This window comes from Lynx rufus, unplaced genomic scaffold, assembly GCF_022079265.1.
Source record: "Lynx rufus isolate CCGP_SWC_20201006 ecotype Redwood Valley unplaced genomic scaffold, mLynRuf1.p SCAF_13, whole genome shotgun sequence".
NCBI classification, from domain to species: domain Eukaryota; kingdom Metazoa; phylum Chordata; class Mammalia; order Carnivora; family Felidae; genus Lynx; species Lynx rufus.
Genome location: NW_025814827.1, coordinates 4,947,767 through 4,967,089, shown reverse-complemented (window position 1 = coordinate 4,967,089; position 19,323 = coordinate 4,947,767). Strand labels below are relative to the sequence as shown.

At 47.2% G+C, this 19,323-nt stretch overlaps 1 protein-coding gene across 1 annotated transcript in view; it reads right to left on the bottom strand.

The window, feature by feature from the left end:
* CELF6 (CUGBP Elav-like family member 6) overlaps nucleotides 1-17,781 on the bottom strand; it is a 30,024-nt gene extending 12,243 nt beyond the window's left edge. Inside the window, exons 1-3 of the mRNA XM_047074424.1 lie at nucleotides 17,520-17,781; nucleotides 13,655-13,737; nucleotides 4,983-5,031 (exon numbers count right to left, since the gene is read on the bottom strand). Of these exons, the coding sequence (XP_046930380.1) occupies nucleotides 4,983-5,031; nucleotides 13,655-13,737; nucleotides 17,520-17,781 (394 nt within the window). The remainder of the gene's footprint in view (nucleotides 1-4,982; nucleotides 5,032-13,654; nucleotides 13,738-17,519) is intronic.
* Nucleotides 17,782-19,323: the final 1,542 nt, after the last annotated feature.

Genomic DNA, 19,323 nt, shown 5'->3' with positions numbered 1-19,323 from the left:
AATGTAAGTTAGAAAAAATAAACTACAGTCTCTATGCTGAACAGCAAATAAAATAGACTTAGGAACTGTTAACTAACCTTACTGTGGTAACCATTTTGCAATATATACCTGTATCAAATAATCACATTGCATATCTTCAACTTATATATGTTGTATGTAAGTAATGTCTGAATAAAGCTCAAAAAATAGGAAACAAAATAGACTTATTTAGTTACCATTGTATGAAGGGTTTGGGGATCTCTAGCTCTGACCTCATATAATTTGAAGTTAACATTTTGAAACACACGAACCTTGAATTTTTGCCCCGGCACACATTTTAATGTTCACATTCAAACAAATCCAAATGCCAAGGAGAAAATTTTCTGGCACTATGTTTGTTTTATATACAAGTGGGTGCCTTAAGTATGATTAGGATATTATTTTGTTTTGGAAAATTAGGTGCATTTTCCTTTAAGAGTACCACTCGACGCCACAGGATGTAAAATATAGGCATGGGGTACGGAGTACATAAACTGCGCAGAACTTAGCTGCACAAGTTATGGGAAAAGCCTGAGATACATTCAAAGGCTCCTATAACATAGTCCATGACGACCTGGATGCCCATTTGACACTCTGAGTACCATCAAGGCTGCAGAGGATGATCATGGAAGAAGAGGGCCTCCAGCACCTTCTATCAGGCAGATCCTGTTGTGTTGCTACTATTACTGCATTGTAAGCATTGAACATACAAATGTTACCAATAACTTCTAAAAGTACTACGACATACAGTGTGTTTAAAACATAGGTTACTTCAACCACAAACCTCATGTCTATTGATTAAAAATAGAAATACTACGCAGTTGCCCTGGCATCAAAATTCAAGGGAGAATGTAAAGTAACTATTTTCATCAAAAAGCTCACGTGTGCACAATAGATTACTCCTATATGCAGATGGGAAGAAATGGAAGTCTTTGGGCAAAAGAAGTAAAACTAACAGGTTTGGCTGGGTTCTCACAGTGCTGGCCAATTTTTAAAAATTGAATTAGTTGGTGGGGCACCTGGGCAGCTCAGTTGGCTAAGTGTCTGACTTCGGCCCAGGTCATGATCTTGAGGTTTGTGAGTTCAAGCCCCGCATTGGGCTCTGTCCTGGAGTCTGCTTTGGATTCTGGGTTTCCTCTCCCCTCCCCCACCAGTGCTCTGTCTCTCTCTATCAAAAATAAATAAACTTAAACAAAATTTAAGAAAAAAAATAGAATTAGTTGGGACGCCTGGGTGGCTCAGTTGGTTAAGCGTTCGACTCTTGATTTTGGCTCAGGTTATGATCTCAGGATTTGTGAGATCAAGCCCCTGGCCCAGGCTCCGCGCTGACAACAGGGAGCCTGCTTGGGATTCTCTCTCTCCCTCTTTGTCTCTCTCTCTCTCTCTCTCTCTCTCTGCCCCTCCCCTGCTAATGTTCGTTCACTCTCTTTCAAAATAAATAAACTTTAAAAATTGAATTAGTTGCCAATATTTAATACAATTAAAATGTAAATTGTAATTCAGTCATGACAGTCTCATCCATTTAAAGTTACCTACCTGGTTCCTGTAGCATTTGAGTTGGTGATCCCTGTTTTATGAGGGGAAAATCTAATACTTCCTTCCAGAAGAAAATGGTGGAATTTTGGAAGATTATACTATTTGCTTTGATACCCTCTAGATTATGTCTGCATTGATATCAGTATTCTTAAAAGATATAGAAATCACTATTAATCAACTAAACTAAGGGATTTAATTTTGGGAATAATAAAAAATGCAAACTTATAGGCTTAAATATATCAGGACAGGTGTGACCATTAACTCTGAAGTTTTTCTTAGATAATTTTTTAATTTATTATTTATTATTTTTATTTTTTATTTTTTTATTAATTTTTTTTAACATTCATTTATTTTTGAGACAGGGAGAGACAGAGCATGAACAGGGGAGGGTCAGAGAGAGGGAGACACAGAATCTGAAACAGGCTCCAGGCTCTGAGCTGTCAGCACAGAGCCCGATGTGGGGCTCGAACTCACCGACCGCGAGATCATGACCTGAGCCGAAGTCGGCTGCTTAACCGACTGAGCCACCCAGGCGCCCCTAATTTATTATTTTTTAAATTTTTTTTAACATTTATTTATTTTTGAGACAGAGACAGAGCATGACTGGGGGAGGATCAGAGAGTCAGGGAGACACAGAATCTGAAACAGGCTCCAGGCTCTGAGGTGTGAGGACAGAGCCCGACGCGGGGCTCGAACTCACAGACTGCGAGATCATGACCTGAGCCAAAGTTGGCCCCTTAACCGATTGAGCCACCCAGGCGCCCCATAATTTTTTTAATTTAAATTCAAGTTAGTTAACATACAGTGTAGTCTTGGCTTCAGAAGTAGATCCCAGTGATTCATCTCTTACATATGTGGTCATCCCAAAATGTGCCCTCCTTAATGCCCATCACTGATTTAACCAACCCCCCCCCCAAGCAATGAACTTTTATAGAATGTTTAGGATCACAGAGATCAGACTTGAATAGGGCAAGCTGTCCCACATTGGTGTCAAATGTTACATTTCAAAAAATCAAACTCTGATACCATTTCAAGAGTTGAGTCTCTAAAGCATTAGTTTGTGTTAAAATTCAGCAGAGAGCTGAACTCACTTTAGAAGCAGTATATAACATTGAAGGAAAGGAACACACTTCAATTAGTAACAAGATTATCTAACACAGATCAGTTTGGTAGTTAAATACTAATAAATTGTAAGGGTCTAACTGTTCTGCAAGACAGTACATATGCCTCCTCTCTCCTGAAAATGTAGCAGGGAGCATTTGGTGACTCTGAGTGGGAGCAGGAAGGAATTGAGAGATTGGGTCATCTAAACCTGCAAGGATTATTCATGAATGCATATGGAGTATATGTGTGCTAAGAGACATCACTTGTCAGGAAATACCTGTGTAACACATAACTACTAAAATTATGAATTCCACTGCCAGGCAGACCTCTTTTCAACTAGATTTGCTTATCCTGCTCTCTCGAGCTGCTCTGAATCTGAACAGGTGTATAGGTGGGCTGCCACAGGTCACAGAATTTGTCAGTGATGTGACACCTGAAAAACCTGTACAAAAGGGGGAGGCAAATGATAAAACTCAGGCTGATGCCACTGAATGGGGCCCAGATGATGAGGAAAGATGGACTACGACAAGCAGAAGCATCATCAGAAGCCTCCTTTGTACAGCTGCCCTCATCCCAACAAGTTGTATTGCACTCTAAACAGCAAGAGTGCCCCCAGCATTGTGAACTTAGTTCCTGAACCCGACTCCAAGTTTCATCATGTTCTGAACTCTGTGCACACTATTCCCTTTGCGTAAACACTTGCCCCCTCTCACCTCCTTTCTGTATTTGACTACTTCTTGTCTATCCTTGAGATCTCAGCTTGAATATTAATACCTCTAGGAGCCCATCTTGACCTCCCAGACTAAGAAAGGTGCCTCTTGCTATTGTGCTCACAATCCCTCCAGAACTTGAAAGACACTGATCACACTGAATTGTAACCCCCTTGTTCACTATCCCCACATAGCTTTAGACTCAATGAAGCTAGATGCCACGGCTGTCTTGCTCACAGTTCTATTCCTAATATGGAGTTAAGTTACTCAGAAGATGTTGGCTGGATGGTTGAATAAACTCAACATGTCTGCTTCTTAGCTGATTCAGCCACTCTCAACTGGCCTCTGAGCTATGGGACTAGCTAGTGTTTGTGGACAAGACTTAGAAGATAGCCAACAATGGCCAACAATGGTCTCGATGCCTAACAGAGCTTCCCAAAAGGGAGAAATTCTTGGGACAAGTGAACAGATTCTGTATGGAGGCTGGAACTTCTAAAAAACCTGTCTGGAAAGAATGAGGTGGAAAAGGAGGATACACACATGAAGGGGAGGAGGAAACTTGGAAATATCTCTTCAAGGCAAAGTAGAGGTGATAACATCTTGATCTGAAATTGAGAAGCACAGACCAGAGGTCAGATAATCTAAATAGATGAAGGAATTATTTCATGAAGGAAAGAACACTACAATGGAAGAAGCTACCAGAGCCCCCTTTAGGTGTAGATGGTGAATAGGAAGTCTGAGACGGTGTGAGAATTAGTTGGCGTCAATAAATGCCTGTCAATTAGTTTCCATTCTCTCCCTGATCGTGGGGAGCTTCTTCCATCTAACAACACCATGACTGATCTTGGATAAGACAGGGAGAGAGTCTTATCTAAGGGAGAGAGTCAGCAGACATCAGGGCTATTGGCAGATATCCTGGAATGATATAAGACCAAAGGGTGAGAAAAACACCAAAGAACTGACACCAGAAGCTAGCATCACTTTTCCAGTATGGAAGCTGGCTGGAACGTAGCTGGTTGTCAGAAAAGCACAGACTCTTTACCCTCCCCTGTTCTTAAGGAGCACTGGTCTTTCCAAAGTGCTTCTAAAAAACCTTTGAAGCCTTTCCATGGTCCTCAGCAGAGAGTCAAGTTCCTTACTATGGCTTGCAAAGTCTGTGTTACTAGACTCATCTTTTGCCATAAGTAACCAGATAATTGCAGTGAGGATATGAGTGGCCTCAATCCAGAGTGGACTGGGTCCTCTCTGATCAGAAGAATATGCAAAAGGAGAATAAGTCCAGTCTGGTTCTTCAAACAAATCTGGAAATTCCATCTGAAAAAAACAGGAATGAACTCTTTCCAGGGCAAGGTGTCAAGAGCTCCCTTCCTCTATCTCCAGCATCTTCTTAGGCTCTTCCTGCTTCTTTTGGGTCTGGGGACTCTAGGACCCCCTCTCTCCTCAGCCTGATCTGGGAAGGCTAAGCTGTTTTTGGTGTCGAGCAACACTGGGCCCCACTTTTCCCCCAACCCAAGGAAGCTCTAGTAACAAACCATAGATAGGACTGACATGAGGAGTAGACCCACCATCCCCTACATGGGTGATACCCTGAGGTTTGTCAGATAGGGAAGTTACCTCCTCGACCCTCACTGGCAGCCGGCTTCACTTGGATCGGACGATTCATCTGAAAGACATTGGACCAACACACCTAGTCAGCATGACTGCCTGATCCTGGCACCCGGCTTCTCCTCCCGTGGATGCCTCAGGATCTAAGCCCTGGCTCCTTTGAACCCTGCACTCCACCACTCTCATGGTGGGCTATAGATTTTCTCCAAGAATCCTTCATTAAACTGGGGAATTTAAAAAGTGCTGAAATCTGAAGGGTTGGTGATAGGAAGCTCGGTGGCAAGCCAGGATGGACCGTGGTGGTTAAAGAGATTCTGCTTTGGGCTCTGGGCCTGGACTATGTGTGCCTGTCCCTCTGGCTCCTGGACCTCCTTAAAGGTTTTAAGTGAGAGGAGTTGGGTGGGAAGGTGGAATTAAGACTGAAGATTTGTGTTTTGTTCTAAAACTGAGAATATAATTCTATATGTCATTTAGATTAAACAAGCTGGGAATTGGATTCCGCCATTTAATGGTTGTATGACTTCAGTAAAGCCACCCTCTCTCAGATTCAGCTTGTTAGATGGGGGGAAGCCTTCCCAAGCTTCTGTATTACTAAAGTTCCTACAGTCACCCTCTCAGTTCCCTCCCTGGGTCCCCCTTCCCTCGAGGATGTTGGCATTCTCCAGGGCACCATCTTCAGCCCTGCTCATCCCACTGTTCCCGTTCTTCCTGGAGAGTCTCACTCACACCCACAGCCTCAGTTACCATGCTCACAGGGCTGACTCAGAGCTCTGCATCCCCAGCCCACACCTCCCTCCTGAGCCTAAGACCCATGTACCCAGCTGTTTGCTGGACAGCCTGACTAAAAAGTCCCACTGGCATCTTCCACTCAATGCACCCATACCAGAGCTTATCTTTTTGCCCGGACCTGATCCTTCCAGTCATCCAAGCTAGAAACCTGGAAAGCAGCTTGACTCTTCCCTTCACCCCCTCCCCCCCCAACTAATTTCACCTTCTAATTCAGGGGTTCCTTAATCAAGGGTAGATAAGAATCACCTGGGAACCATAGCAGACTCTCAAGTTAGGGGACTGTATAATTTGTAAAAGCTCCTAGGTGATTTCGACATACACCCCCACACAGTCCCATCCCCCAACCACCCTGAGAGAATTCATGATTGAATCCCCATCTCACCTTCCTCTCATGGGTGTTGTGGGGATCACATGAGATAATGGGGACGCAAAAGGTCTTTGTAAACTGCCAAGAGCTGGGTGCGTAGGAAGTGAGGAATTAATGTTGGGGGCAGACAGCTGAGTGCCGGGAGGAAAGAACAGCGGCCTTCCCGTTCATGGAGGAAGGGGTACTGATGCCCATCTGGCCTGAGAAGGTGATGATCTGACCCCCTCCCTTCAGGAAATGCACTGCTTCTGCACCAATCAGGGCCATTCCATCCTCTACCAATGTGCTCGTTGCCGAGACAACAGGCAGCTTCCTGTTACCATAGCCACAAGTGCTACCCAGTAACCATGGTAACGCCCTGGCAGTCACAGTTGAGCAATTTCCTTTGGATCAAATTTGGGGGTGGGGGAGTGGGGAGGGATTATTAAAAAAAAAAAAAAGGAAAGGGAAGGAAAGGAAAGGAAAACAGGCCAAGCCTGAACCAGTGCAATCCCCCTCCCACCCAGGGCTCAGGTTCTTATGCGCTCTGACACACCCACCCGCTGGTGGTGGAGCCCCTGCAGTGTACCAGGTTGAGGGTGGGGGCCGAGACACCGACAGGACTCAGGCTGCAGTCTAGAGGGGATGACAGATCAATCCAAGCAGATCAGGGCGAGCTGGGCAGGTCTGGATTGGCCGGGACCAGGGACCGGGAGGAACGGGAACCGTCCCTGGGCATGGCCACCTGTGATTGTGGAGGAGAGACCAAGAGACAGAGCCATGGAGAGCAGAGAAACAAGGAGAGATGAAGAGACATAGGAAGACAGAAACGATGAGAGAAAGAGACAGACCTAGAAAGGGGCAAGGAAAGAGAGAAATATTGGTGGATATGGGAAGGAAACGAAGGGATAAGGGGTCAGGAAGGGGATGCAGGAAAGGCAGGGAGGAGTGTGGCAGGGGAGAATGAAAGAGGGGAAGAAGCCTGGGGTGGGGGGGCAGTGAGGGTGAGCAAGACCATCATTATTTTATTAGTTCTTAAATAGATCCTGAGAATTTCTCTCTGGAACCTAGAGTGACAAGCACATGTGACAGCAGTGGTTTCCATGGCAGCTGCCTCCCCGGCTGGGTTTCTGGAGAGATGGAGCTCATCAGTGCTCTGGGGGACACCCCTTTCCCCTCCCCCACTCCACCACTCTTTAATGGAGGGTGGGCATTAGGTGGTATATACATGTCCCGTAGACCTGGCAGGGTCCAAGCCTCAGAGTCTGGGCACCTGGGCTTTCCACCATGCGGGCATTTCCTGAAATCTGTGAAGAGCCCCAGGCTAGGCCCTTCACAGGAGACAGCAACAACCTTGGGGAATCTGTCCTCAATGGTTTTTAGAGAGGAAGATAATCGCCACCATTTCCTAAAAGCCCACTATACACCAAACCCTTTCTGGGACACTTTACATATATTGTCTCTAAATTCCTTCCAACTTCTCTGCAAGGTAATATCATTATCTCCATAGTACAGATAGGGAAGTTGAGGCTTAGGGAGGTTAAATCACTTGTTCAAGATCACGTGATGGGTAAGTGGTTGAGCTGGGATTTGCCCCCAGGCCTATCTGATGCTGAAGCCCATGTTTTTGTGTTGTGCTGCTCAACTCCATTCTTAAGACATGAACACAAGTAATGAGGCACAGAGTGACCAGGGCCTTAGGAGGAGTGCAAAGTACAGTGCTCTGGGAGAGGCTGACTCCAGCTGGAGAGGTTGACACAGGGAAAGCTTCACAGAGGAGGCAAAGTTTGACCCGGGCCTTGCAGGACTGGGGTCATTGGGCCACATGGAGATAATGGGAGAGGTAGAGCTGGAGCCTGAGCACTCCAGATGGCAGGGGGTTGGAAAGGGAGCTGCAAGCCTAAAGGAGCAAGGATTCTGGTAGACACTTGGCATGGAGGTAGCCAGGGCACAGCAGATTGATTCTGAGTCATATAGATGTGGGTTTAAATTGCGACTCCATTACTGGCAACTTCTTTAAGGTCTTTGAGTCTCAGTATTAGTAAAAGGGGAAATCATGATCCCACCTTGCAGTGTTGTGTTTGTTTTTAATGGAAGGGTGTAAAACTGAAAGGTAGCCAATGGCCGGGTTGGGGCAGGTTGTGAAAATCACAACAAGGAATTTTGACTTTGTTGTACTTCAAAGGCAGTAGGGATCCAGGGAAGGATATTAAGTAGGGAAAGATCCCATGAGCTATCACTGTGCAGAGAAAAGATTGGAAAGGGAAAAATTAGAAATAGGAAGATCACTAATACAGGTAAGGGGTGAGGGTGATCTTAACCAGGGCGTAAGGAAATAGATTCAAGAGATGTTTAGGATGATTAGCTGGACTAGAGTTCTACTGGATGTGGGAACTGAGGGAGAGAAGGAAATACTGGCTGACTTTTAGGTTTATGGCTTAAATGTTGAGGATGTTGGCAATTTGGGAGTTTGGAGATGCAGGGGAAGTCTCAGGGGAGGAGGAGCCCAAGAGGATGAGGACAGAGTTGGAGAGAGGTGGTTCTCTTTCGGTCCCCACTGGGAAATGGTTAGGGAGGACACCTAGGATTTAGGTATGCTCTGTGTGGCTGAAGGAGAAAGAGAGCTATCCACATGAACTGCCTAAGCAACCCTACTCTGCCTGGTTCCTGTCACAGTCAGGGGAGAGATGTGGAAGCGGGGTAAGGTAATCCCAGTTCCCCTTTTAGGAAAAGAGGGTATTGCCTCCTTGGCCAAGAATTTGTCATGGGACCTCAGGTGAGCTCTTGCCCTTGGCTGAGCACCTATTCCCTTGAGAGTTTCCCAGGTAGAGTCCAGGCCCATATCTGCTTCAGGGCCAGCCCTGGAGGGAAAATCAAGGGAGAGAATGTCAGAAAGAGGAGAGAACAACCTATTGCAGGCAGTGGAGTGGAGTGGGGAAGGTTGGAGGTAGCACAGAGGCATATGAGGCCCTGGGACTTTGACCACCATGAGCAGGAGGGAAGGCAAGGCCCTACCCCTTCTCCCTGCTTGACTTGCATAAAAGGTCTACTTTGGGCTCAGCATTGCCCTCTTCAGACATTTCTGCCTTGATGCCAACTATTCCTAACACTGAGCACCTGTGCCGTCAGCCACTTCCACCACGGGAAGAATATTTACCAGGATTACTGGTGGGTCTAAGAGAGGTGTCATGGATGCAGGGAAGAGTGAAGAAGAGAAAAAGCAAACTACACCATTTTCAGCTCTTTGCTCTACTTCACCTCTTCTTCTAATTCAATTCACTGCCAAGTCCCACTGCTTCTCGAGTCTATATGGATATCCTAAACAACTCTCAAGTTTATCCTATCCTCCCCATTCCTGCCCTGTCTCCAGCTCCAGGTCAGCACCACCATTCAGCTGCACTCAAGCAACAGTGTCCTAAAGGATAATCTGCCTCCAATATTGCTTCATCTTTCAACTCAACCATCACACTGTAGCTGGAGTGAGCTTTTGAAACCAACCCCTCACTCTTTCCTTACTAAAATCCATCCACAGTTCTCCATTTCAAGCCTCTCAATAAAGCCAGAGATCCTAAGACTGGCAGTCCAAACTTGTGGGTCCTGCCTCCCTTGATGCCCAAAATACACAACACTCCATTCACAGGGAGCCTTGGCCTTCTCCATTGGACATCTTCGCTGCCAGTTTTCACACTGTACCTAGAATTCCAGAAGTTGCCTTGTCTTTTAGTTTTCTAGACCCTCAAATGTGATGAAATATGGTCATGATTGGGCTCAGATAGCATCTCCACCGTGAAGCATCTCCTCTGTCTCCACTCTGATGCCCTTTTATGTGCCTAGATGTAAATCCCACTGAGATGCAATGAGTTATTTCTGGGCTGGAAAAGCTCCTTGAGGCCAAAGGCTCCAATTCACTCACTGGGCAGCTGCTAGCACATATAGTGCCTTTGTGTGAGTTACAAAAAGGCACTCCCCCAACGATGGGATGAATTAGAAAAAAAAAAATGTGCCTCCCCCTCTGGGCTGACACAGCCCTGTGATAATGTGCATGGCTTGGTCAATAGAGCATGGCTAGATTTTAGCCCCCACTTGCCCTTTCCACTCAAACTGTTTTATGCTGGGCACAACTTGCAAAAGCAAGTGCACTGTTATGTCTGTCTCCTTCACAGTGTTTGAAGGGATGGATGTCCAAGGGAAAGGTGGTCATGGGCAAGGATAGAGACAAGTAGGAGGGCACCTTCTGGGATAAGGTTGGCCTTACCTTCTTTAGGTGGATTCTGGAGCCTAAAATGAGGCTGCAAGAAGTAGCTTCAGCTTTATAGAGAAGAAGCTACAGAAGGTGGGACAGACCACTGAGGTTTAAAGAAAGTCCTCCTGAGTAGGGAGCCCAGTTTTGATAGGTGACAGAAATTAGCAGAGGCACATGGAGGGGAGTCATGGTGAGGTCCCAGTCCAGTAGATACTATGACATTTTTCCTAGGGGTTCAGGATTTTTCTCTGGGGAGACAACCATTCCTGCTCCCACAGTGACTATCCTTCTGGTCTCTAGTAGGAGCCCAAATTGAAGTCTTTCCTTGCTTTTCCAGTAGATGGCAGCTGTGCCCAGGACCCAGTGCCTACAGAGAGCTGGACACCCTCCTCCCTTCATGCTGGTGGGACTGAGGCCAGGTGACTAAAGCTGCTACTGCCCCTGGCAGGCCCAGAGGAAAGATTGATGGCACGGACATTGCTTGGGCTGGCCAACAGAACCATCGATTTTCATTTAGGAGAATAATTAAATATTAATTTGCACTTTGTTAAGCTGAGGACGGTGAATAAAGCCAAACCTGGCAGTACGGGACGAAGCCAGGCCATGTTGGAAGCCTGCAGATGAAAGGGTGGGAGAGGGCAGATGCATCCAGTCACCACCCCCTTCAGAAACATGGACCCCTGTCTGCCACCAGCTTGGTGCAGATAATAGTGTAGTGGTTAAGTGAATGAGTTCTGGAGTCAGACTACCTGGATCTTCCCAGATCTTCCTACCAGTAGCTACCTAACCTTGCACAAGTCACTTGTTTCCTTTGACTCAGTTTCCTCATCTGTAAAGTGGGAATGCCAATAACAATAGCTTCTTCACAGAGGATTAAGTGACTTTGAGAATGCAAAATTCTAGGAACACTGTCTAGTATCAACAAATGCTTGTTATTATTATTTCTTGTTTCTCCTTCAGAAATTATCCCACTAATCTAGAGCTCCACAGCCCTTATCTCAGGTGCCTTCAGCCTCATAAAGTCCTCCCTTTGTGGAGCCCTGTGGCTGGTTGAAGAAGGGTTTTTTTTTTCCCCTCACAAAGTTCATCTTAATTTTTTCAGTGTTCCCATTTGCTTTCAGGATAAAGTCCAAATCCCTCACCCCGGAATCCAAAGTTTCCTCTTCAGCCACTGCTCTCTGGTGGGTCTTCTCTCTGGCCTGGCCCATGCTCACCCAGGCCTTCCTCCAAACTCCCAATCCCATTTCACACCCATCTTGTTCCTTCTGTCTACGCACCTTTCCCATGCTGTTTCCCACATGGAATGTTACAGTTTGTGTCAGTGACTTTCAATTTTAGCATCAGAAGTCACTTATTCCCATGGTTGGATGAATAATAACTTCTACTCCTACTCCTACTAACACTGCTGTTACTGTCACTACTGCCGCTGCCACCAGGTAACCTGTACTGAGTGCTTACTGTCTACCAAGAACTAGTTAAGCACTTTACATGAGTTAGTTCACTTAATTATTATAACAATTCTATGAATTCAGTTTTACATATGAAGATGCTTAGGCTTAGAAGTAAAGACTTGCCCAAGGTCACAGAGTTAGTGAGTGGTAGGGCTTGGATCTACACCCATGTCTGTTTGACTCCAGAGCTTGCACACAGAAGCTTGGTAGCAGTAATACATTGGTGTTACTGGATGCTGAGTCTTCAAGAGTGAGGCTTGAGTTGCTTCAATTATTGGGATTTGTCCTAGGACCTGACCCACTCAGAGTTTGATCAACTCTAGGTGAAGCTTGTGCCACTGCTGGGCAGTTCCAATTCAGAGAAATGATTTCTTTATACTGAGCTGAAATTAGTGTGTCTGTTCTCTATACCCGCTGATCCTGGTCCAGCCCTCTAGAGCCACCCATAGAAAACCAAATCCCTCTTCAGAATTTGAAGGCGGTTACCCTCACCCTACCAGTAATATTTACTGAGATCTTCCCCTGTGCCAGGCACTTGCTAACCTCAGTTAATCCTCACAATAGCCCAGTGAGCTAAGTGTTAGTATAACTCACTCCTTATAGATAAGGAAATTGAAGCTCCAGAGTCTAAGTAATATATCATGAGACACAGAACCGGTAAATGACAGAACAGAAATTCAAATCTAGGTCTGTTGAGACTCAAAAAGCCATATTTTTAATCATTATGTTATGATGCCTCCCTGTAGAAGCCCCCACACCCTATCTTCTCCAGCCAAATATCTCCAATTTCTTCAAATCATCATCCATGATATATTTTATTTCCGCATCCCATCCTTGTCTCTTTCTGATAGGCTGATGACCCTCTTAAATCTGAGGCTTAAAAATGTATATAGTCCCAGGCATGGCATTTGAATAGTGCTCTTTTTGTAGACATATCATTCCTTTGACAAGAGAAAATGAAGCTCTGTGTATGGTTTGCTCTTGGTGAACCCACACTAGTTCCTAACAATCACCACTTTCTTTCTGCCACATGGTCCGTAGGTCCTACTTTGCCTTTGGTCCAGTGATTAGCCATTAGCTAAGGCCATATCAGGTGCCATTGATATATAATGGTCTAACTGCTCATATAATCAGGTCTTCTTAGCTTTGGGGCTTCCTGAAACCTCCAAATACTCTTCCTGGAAAGATCCCATTAGTTGACAAACTCAAGGCCACTCTTCTTTAAACAAGGGCACTGCTCTGAGAAGCCTCTGTCTCCTACCTTCTCTGAAGGGAGGGGCTTCATGTGTTTGAGTCCCAGACTCTGGCTCCCTCTCATTTGCTCCTGGCTTCTTGCCTAGGGAACATGTGTACCCACATCCAGCCAAGTGTTTGGGGAAGAGGAGGGAAAGTAATCTTGGTGACTCAAGGCACCCAAAAAAAAAAACATTACAGGAAGAGGACAGAGGGAAGTGCTATTAAGGACTCTAGAACTGGAAAAAGTAAGATACCAGCTCAGCAGGGTCTCTACCTCATGTATCTGCATATATTCTCACACCAGTGACAAATGACACTTTAAGCCATGATTTTAGCCAGTGCGGACAAATTCTAGCATAACACACAAAACTGATGCCTCTCTGAAAAGATGGGGTGGAATACTTGGTCCAAGTGTTAAGCCCATTTCTTTGAGCCAGAAGAGTAAATATAACAAGAATTGATAGCTGTTCAGGGCATACGTAAGCCCTGAAAAGTGACTCTGCTTCTAGTTCCTGGCCCCAACCCAGTTCCTGGCCCCAACATGCTGCTTTGGCATGCACATAAGGCATGTCCCCAGCCTGAGGTGATCCCCACCCCCCAAACCTGGTGGACTTACCCCTGGCAGGGTCTTCTGCTCGTGCAGTGCACTCTGGGCCTTGAGAGCAGAGTCCCGGGCGCAGTAGGTGAGGAAGGCACAGCCTGGGGAGGAAGAGGCTGGCTCAGGGGATTTCCTGAAACCCCCAAATACTCTTCCTGGAAAGATCCCATTAGTTGACAAACTCAAGGCCACTCTTCTTTAAACAAGGGCACTGCTCTGAGAAGCCTCTGTCCTCCACCTTCTCTGAAGGGAGGGGCTTCATGTGTTTGAGTCCCAGACTCTGGCTCCCTCTCATTTGCCCCTGGCTTCTTGCCTAGGAAACATGTGTACCCACATCCAGCCACATGCTCATACAGTCCCACATCTCCCCTCCCCACTCCAGCTATAAGTCCGGTTGGGGTTAAACCTCCCTAAGCGGCTTTGCCTTCAGCTTTAACCCCACCCTCCCCCTTCCTTTTCAGATTCATACTCACAGAGTCTCCCAGAATCAGCCTCAATTCCTTCCCAACTCAGTTTCAGATGAGAGGAGGCCAAAAGGAGGAAAACTGTTGACAGCCAAGCCCAGCACCCCAGAACTTCTCAACACCTCCCTCCTCCAAGTTTGAAGCTGAGGAATAGGTTAATTTGAGGCTTGCAAGATGGGGCTGGCTTAAGGACTTTCTGTAGAGAAGAGCTTTCATGGACCTCCAATCCTATTCAAGGAGCTTGACCTGTCAGCTCTCCCAGTGCTTCAACATAGAGCCTGTTAAAGGGTTATTGTGCCCTAAATCTTACTTCTCTAAAGGATCCAGTAGTTATGGGGCAGAGAATGAGTCTGGGTTGAGCCACAGGGTCAGTCCTACTCCTCTTTGTTCAGACTCAGAAAGTGCAGCCTGCTAGGAAGCACTGAGCCAGGGATCCTTCCTTTCCAACAGTCATTGAGCATTCACTCAGAAAATATTTGTTGAATACTTATTTACTTATTATGGTGGGCATTATAATGGGCTTGGGATGAAGTGGTAACAAGACAGACACATTCCCTGCTCTCATGGGGATTATGTAAAGGATCATGAGGGGCACATAATTTGAGTCCAAAGGGTTGAAGAATGTTTCAAAGAACACATTGAGTCCTCAATAACAAATAGGGCTTAACCAGGTGACAAGAAGGGTGGTGAAGGAAGCTGAAGGAACAGCATGTATGAACAGCTTCATACAGCATGTATGAAGACTGAAGCAAGAATTTGGTGTGTTGGGGAAATGGATAGAAGAGTAGTATGGTTGGAGATTGGTGAAAGGAGGCAGAGAGGACAGTGAGGTGTGCAGGGATCAGGTTATCTACAACCTTGTATGCCTCAGTCTGGATTTTGAACTTTTCCTTAGGAGCAGTGAAGAACCACTAAAGGGTTTTAAGCAGGACTCTGGCACGATAAGATCTGTGTTTTCAAAAAGAACCTTCTGCATGTGGGAAGGAGAAAGACCGAAGGAAGAGAAAGTGGATGTGAGAAGCCATTAGGAGCTTGGTGAAGTTTTCCACTTAGACCTCAGCCGACTACAAAGGCAAAGGGGATCATTTTCTGTGATGTCTTCCAAGTGGCTGCCCCCTTCAGGTGGGTGGCTATCTGCTATTCATTGAGTTAAAGGGACCTTAGAGAAACCTGGGACAAACTCTTACTGTATTAACAGGGAAACTGAACCCAGACAGTGTGCCAGGGGCAGAATAGGGTTTAGAATCTCCTAACTCCTAGACTGAGGTTTTTTGAAAGCACTGTGGCTGCTTCCCTCAGTACCCAGCCATCAAAAGGAAAATGAGTCACTCTGGCTTTTGGGTGTCACTATTGCTGGGGAGAAAGTGGGGAATATATTGACACAGAGACCCTTCCAATCATCTTGCAAGGCAACCCTGCCTTGGAGAGCTGCAGGTTGGTTTGGGGACAAATCACCAAACACCTGATTTCGCTTACATCTCTGCTTCATCTTCTGCCACTAAGCCATATCAGCTGACGTCAGAACTGGGCAGGGCTGGGGCCCAGTCTGAAAGGCTCAGGGGCCCAACTGCTGCCCAAAGGAGCCCCATTTGTACTACCTGGGATAGGGGGTGGGAAAAGGAGGGATGGAAAGACAGAGAAGCATGGCTAGAGGGAGAGACAAATGAAAATTTAAAAACAGGAAGAATTAGAGTTAAATGGAGAAAGAGAACGGATAAGAGAACACTTCAGAGACTCTGATGGTGTTTGAATGAGAAGAGTGAGAATTAAAGGTATCTTATATGCTTCCCAGATGGCCCAGAAAGATTAGCTTGTGCTTACATACTGAAATAAATGTCTAGAAAATAAGAAAGTAAGTTGCTATGGATGGATGGACAGTTAGGCAGCTGGACTGCATTAGAAGGAATCAAGATGATATAGTTTTATTCTTTCATGCCCCTTTTAAAGTAACCCCACCTCCAAGTGTGGAAGAGGCACTGCTACCTAGCTGGTCCCAGACCTTCTGTGGGCATTTTCATGAAGCCCCTGTATAAGTGTGCCTCCCAGATGAAAAGAGGTGGCAGCCTGATTCCTGCTCTCAGCCCTTAGGAAAGTACCTTTAGCTGTTACCCAGGACCGGCCACTTTTGTCCTAGAAAAATCATGGAGAATAGTTGGTGACCCTTACCCTTCAAATCCTAAAACTGAAGCATGGTGAAGGTGGGGTAAGATAGAGACTCTTACCCCTCAAATCCTGAAACTGAAGCATGATGAAGGTGGGGGAGAGATAGAGGTGTTTCTCCTCAAATAATTTCTATCCCCTGCCCATGTATGACATGTGACTCTGGCTCTCTTACTCCAGCCCAGCCTGGACAGACTTTTCTGCATGTAAACAAGCCTCCTCCCTCTCTCTACAGGAAGAAAGGGGTGTGGCTGGACAGAACTGTGGTGCCTGTCTCTCTAACAAGGGCAGGGAGAAAATCCCTTCTGCCTCTTCAAACTGACCCACCCTGAGGTTCTGATCCACAGGCTCTACTCCAGGACCTGCCTGCGAAGGAGGGAAAGCAGGAGTCCATAAAGAGGATTGGGGAAGGGTATAGATGAGGCACAAGAGTGGGGAGATTAGAGGATGAAAGAAGTATGGGTTCAGCTGAGAGGAAACCTGAAATGAGGGGGCACACAGGTGGTAGATTTTCCCGGTTGAGGTCAGGGTTCTGGACTCAAGTCAGAAGAGGCAGAGAGTGTTGGGATTCTGGCAGGGGGAGGAGAGATGGGGTTATTGTCAAACATGAGGGTGGAATTTGAAGCTGAGAGCCTCCTCGAGGGGAATTGGATTTTGTGAGTTAGCCAGGCCTGGGTTCTGAAGAAGGGAGGAATTGGGGTTTGGGGGGTTTTAAGTTAGCAGTCTGCATCAAAAGAAGGCTCTGGGGGTTGGCTGGGCTTGGAGGCCAGAATGAGGGGTACAAGTCCGAGACGTGTGTGTGGATGGTTAGGCCTGAGTGGGGTGGCACCAGATTGGGAGAGAGGGTCAGAAATGATTGGTCCAGGGTTTGGGAAATTGAGACCCAAAGGTCAAATAAGTTTTCAAATTTCAGGATTTGGAATGTCTGATGAGAGGGATGGAGGGAGGTCCGACTGAAAGGTTGGGACTGTTGGGATGTGAGAGATGAAGGGTAGGGAGTTAGAGGTTAGAGTGGAGAACACGCCAGAGGATCAGAGTGGTGATCAGAAGGAGGATGTCGGAGAGAAAATTCTGGCCTGGGGGTTCTGTGATCTGGGGAGGAGACTGGGCTGAAGTGGGGCTGGTATTGGACTGATGTTGGACTGACTCTAGGTAGGGCTAAGGTTGGGGCTGCGGTTGAGGCTGGGGTTTGGGCTGGGCCCACTCTAATCGGATTGGGGCAGGGCTGGGCTGGGCTGGGCTGGGCTGACCCCGCGCACCTTTGTGGAGGCCGGTGAGCCGGTCCTTCAGCACCGTCAGCTCGTAGATGCGGCCGAATTCCTCGAACAGCGGCTTGAGATCCTGCTCGTCCAAGCCCCGCGGGATCTGCCCCACGAAGAGCTTGATGGCGTCGTGGTCCTTCATGGGCACGGCAGGACCGGGGTTTAGCCCGCTCATGCCGACGCCGCTGTCCGCGGTGCTGAAACCCAGGCGCGGGCCGGGGCCGGCGGGCGGCGCAGACCCTCCGGGCGCCGCGGCCATATCCCCGCCCGGTCCGCCCTCCCGCCGGTCCCACCAGTCCCGTCTGTCCCGCCGTCCCCTCCCTGGACCAGTGGCGAGGGCCAGGGGGGAGGGGGCGGGGTCCAGGCGGCGAGGGCGGGGGGCTGCACAGGGGGCGGGGCCCGGGTGGAGGGGCGTAGAGGGGGTGGGGCAGGCTGGAAAGGGGCGGGGCCGGGGGCGGGGCAGGACCGGGCCGCGGCGGCGGGACGCTGGGGTCTGGGTTGAGGTCCCCGCGCGGCGCTATCCGGGCTCCCGCCCGAGCTCTCCCGGAGCCGAGCCCCGAGCCCCAGCCCCCGTGCTTGGTGACGTCAGGCAGCTGGCCGCGGAGTCTACGCAAATGATTTGCATAATGAGGAAGCAGCGACCAATCAGAGCTGCAGTTGACCGGGCTTGGCCGGGGGCGGGAGGGGCGCCTGGGCTCACGCGCTCCTGTTCGCCATGGCAACCGGACCCTCGGACGCCGTGTGTGTGTCTAGTGTGTGCGGGCGTGGCTGTGGATGGCGCGTGTGCGCCTTGGACCGCGTGAGGGGAAGTAGCTTCGTCATGCGTGGTGATGTCTGCGGGAGTCGGAGCTACCCCCTCCTCACACACAGACACAGGCACACACGCAGCCACACACACCTCCAATCACTGGAGCGTTTCCTGCGGGGGTGGATGGGGATTCCTCTTCTTCATTCCCACTACCAAAGCCAGTTCCTCCGGGGCGATCCCACCCCGCCCCATCACACATCTCTCCTCGGTGTCTTCATCCACTTCCTTACCCACGAGCCTCAAACATGTTCGTCTACCCTGCATCCCTCCCCGACCCCCTCCCCCCATAAAAGCAAAAATAAATTTTTAAAGAGAGAGAAAGAATAAAACAAAACAAAACTCTTAAACACTCCCTGAATACAGATTCCTCTTCAGGAAAGTGATGGAACTTATATTAGCCATATTTGCTCAGCTGCCTCGTTCATCTCAATTCTGAAGTGTTGTCCTTTTCCGGAAAAGGGAGCTGTGGGTCTGAGAGTTAAGGAGGTTAGGACAGGCCAGCCCCTAACATCTGCTGGGCCCAGGGTAAGAGAAGAAAGGGAAATAGACATACCATGTATCTAAATATTTAAAAGATACAAATCAAGTTACAATTTGTTAAATATGTTCCCCTCTAATTTTCAGAAATACACATCTATAGTAAAAATGAAAAGTATGTGTAAAGCTATTTTTCATATGGCTGAAAGTTGGCAAAATATCAGAGCTGATGGAATCTTATTACTCTTGTTTATTTCTGAGTAGTCTCTTGATTGGCTAGTGATGTTTGAACAGAAGAATCCACTAGGGATAAATAACTTATAAATTCTATAATTATTGCACAAAACGTTTTCTTGATTTCTTTCAATAAAGTTGCTAACCTCTGCCCATTGACTATTCCAAGAAACTTCAAGAGTAGCAGTAGCAATCGGAATCAACAAAATATTCTTACAGAAACACTCAAATTCAGAAATAAATTGTGATTTTAATTTTTTTAGCTTTTAATAAAAGTTACTT